Consider the following 3060-nt stretch of genomic DNA (forward strand, 5'->3'; position numbering starts at 1 on the left):
TGCCATTGGACACTACTCTGTACACAACATTTTGCCCATACCTCTCCGACATTTGAACGTATTAGATAAACCTTTCGCTTGTTTTAAGCGAGGTTTATATTGTTTCCTGCAAACGATACCTGGTCAGCCTTACATTCAGGGGTGTCTCAAAGCGCAAGGTACAAGATGGTTTTTAGACCAAATTTTGCAAAAAAAATACATGACTTGACTTGCAGGGAAATGATTCCCAAGCATCGGCTAAAAACCCGAAACGAAAAAAAAAAAAATTTAGCGTCTTTTCTCGGATACAGATTCAGATTCGGATTGAGATTCCGAGAATTTAGCCTCAGGTATGAACGTTGAATGTATTGAACTATTCAATTTCAGTTTTTAAAGGTATCATCCTTGAGGTCAATAACGATCCAAAATTAGACTACTTTATGCAATTGACAACAGAGTGATCAAGTTGTTAGTTTGAGACGATTTTTCAACGAATTACAGTCACCAGTGGAGATGAAAAAACTAGGGTATAAAAGGATGACTTTATTTGGCTTGTTCATAACATCTAGTTCCGATAGTAGACAAGAGGAACTTGGGCACCCACCAGAGGGGTACCAGGGTAATAAGCTCCTTGCACGGGCACAGGGTAACTAGATTGATAAGCGGCATTGTATTGCACGGGAATGGGCTCAGGGAGTGGATTCACGGGTTGGATGGGAGCCACGGGAACCACGGGCACTTGAGGCTGAGGTCCAATGTCAGCGGCAATTTTGGCGCCGGCTTTGCCACCATTCTCAATGAAGTCTCCAACCTTGTTGATGCCGGCCGACACGCCAGTCAAGTCAAAGTCTTGGCCAAAGCCTAATTCACCTGTGATGGCCTTGATGTCGTCCGATTTGACGGTGGACAACAGGGCAGCCACATCTCGCACACTGGTGGCTACACCGGCAGATTTGGCCTCGATTTCCTCGGGGCTCAAGTTCATCATGTTGGGTCCAGGGACATAGGTAAAGTCGAACTCCCCAGGGGCGGGCTTGTAATTGTATTTGAAGCTGTCGCCAGGCTGACTGACATATTGGTACTTGAAGTCCACGGGGGTGTAGTCCTCGGGAGCCTTGAAAGGTCGGGCATTGGGCTGCTCAGGCGTGTACTGGTATTGGTAGCCGGCATTACCCGCAGGCTCATTGGTTTCGGGGAAGGGCACGGGGATGTTTTCCGGGAACTTGAATGCGGGGGCCACGGGTGTTTCTGGGCTCCATTTGTAATAGTAAGGCTCTTGAGCTTGGGCCAAGGCGGCCAAGAGAGCGGTAGCCTTTGAAAAACAGATGTAGTAATTAGCTTCCTTGTTATTGTAGGCATAATATTGAGTTGAACTTACGGCGATGGTTTTCATTGTTGTTGTGGAGTTGTTTCGAGAAACTGATGCCATTCTTTTTTATGCCGATCTCTTTTATAGAAGTGGGTTGATTCTTGAACATCATCCGATCGAAAGCTTTTACGAGGGGGAGAAGTTGTATAATCAACCTGCTTGACTTGTTTGTCACGGCCTAAGTTTTGCTTTGGTTTTCATCTGTAGGTGTTAAGATGTGGGCCTAATCAGACCACTCTTTTCGCCACATAAGTGGTCAAGCCGTAGCTCATATTAAATGTTGTACTATTAGTTCGTTAGAATTTCAGGTCTGATGAAATGAGTCAGAAAGAATGCTTTCTGAAAAATTCCGTGTTATTAGTAATGATGAGTAAAGAATGACACTTGAAAGCGATGATGCGCGTCTTACATGTTTGAAAAATAGAAAGACTGACATTGATAATTTCATGCCATTTTATGAGTTTACGCACGGTTTAATCCCCCCCCTTGGTCAAACACAATTGATAATTAATTTTATATTGACTTCATTTGCTCGAAACTAGAGGGCTTGTCACTATATTCGAAACTAATCCCATGTATTCACAATTCATCTAATTAAGAATGATCAACTACATTATTTTGATCCCGAGCCTTTATATTTCTCTAGGCCATTTTACCCCCAGATGTTTCGATATATGTCGCCATTCACCACACACACCGGTAATAATATTTTGTTTCGAACATTTTTTGCACGCTTTTTATATGCTCTTGTTAAATCCCTCTCATCTAATTCCAGTGGTTTTGGCGAACCGTAATGCTGAATTGAGAGATATTTGGCATATTGCAAAAATGAAAAAATCCAGACAATTTTATTTGCATTCCACATACAAACGTAGTTTCTAGATCCTAAGTAGATCCTACGGAAATAAAAATTTGATATAAACTCTTAGGGTATGGCAAGTTAACATCAAATGGCCTCAAAACAATCGCAAATGACTTACCTTTTTTTCCACAGGACAAGTAAGTATGATTGAAATTTGAAAGAAAGTAATTGAATTGCTATTGATTAGTGCCAGTGAATGAGCCAATATCAGCATGATTCTGACAGTGAACTGTCACATGAAGCAGTTCACTGTAAATTTGACAAGACCTGAGTATCATCGTTGGTGAAGGAAACTTCCGATCCTCACTACAATAAGGCTCTTCTTCATGTTGTCCTTGATTTCAGTGCGCATCCCGCCAAAAGAGCCAATTCATGGACAACGATTGCTCTAACATAAATGAGTTATTTACAATTATTTTGTTTCAGTCATGATTGAATTCACTCCTTATTCTCCCTATTTGCCTTCATCCAATCAAATCTAACTCTAAACCGGAAATGCTTTTCGTTTATTTGTTACATCAGATTCAATAGATGAATAAAATAACGTCTATCAGTAAACCTAAAGATTTGAAAGAGAGTGGTTGTCTCAACTCAAGTTAACGCGAAGAATTCTACTGTAAGGAAAACTAGTTAAACTACCATCTGGAATTTACCCTCAACGGCAAATAAGTTCTTTTTATTTACGACCATTGCAGGTTGCAGGTGCAACATTTCAGTCAGAAAATGTATTGCTGTTTTGGGTGGGTCGAGAAGTGTGAAATGTTACGTTTGACCCGCCCAAAAGTTAGCCCAAATGCTAAGCCAAGTCGATTGTTGTTGAGCCACCACGTGTTTGTCCCTTAAGTTATGA

The 3060-nt window shown here is 41.3% G+C and overlaps 1 protein-coding gene across 1 annotated transcript; it reads right to left on the reverse strand.

The window, feature by feature from the left end:
* Nucleotides 1-509: 509 nt before the first annotated feature.
* On the reverse strand, nt 510-1513 carry LOC131877631 (uncharacterized). The gene is made up of 2 exons (XM_059223365.1): nt 1358-1513; nt 510-1291 (listed from the first exon to the last, which is right to left on the reverse strand). The coding sequence occupies exons 1-2, from the start codon at nt 1406-1408 to the stop codon at nt 545-547; spliced, it is 798 nt and encodes a 265-aa protein (XP_059079348.1). The 5' UTR covers nt 1409-1513; the 3' UTR covers nt 510-544.
* Nucleotides 1514-3060: the final 1547 nt, after the last annotated feature.

This window comes from Tigriopus californicus, chromosome 3 (assembly GCF_007210705.1).
Source record: "Tigriopus californicus strain San Diego chromosome 3, Tcal_SD_v2.1, whole genome shotgun sequence".
Lineage (NCBI taxonomy): Eukaryota > Metazoa > Arthropoda > Copepoda > Harpacticoida > Harpacticidae > Tigriopus > Tigriopus californicus.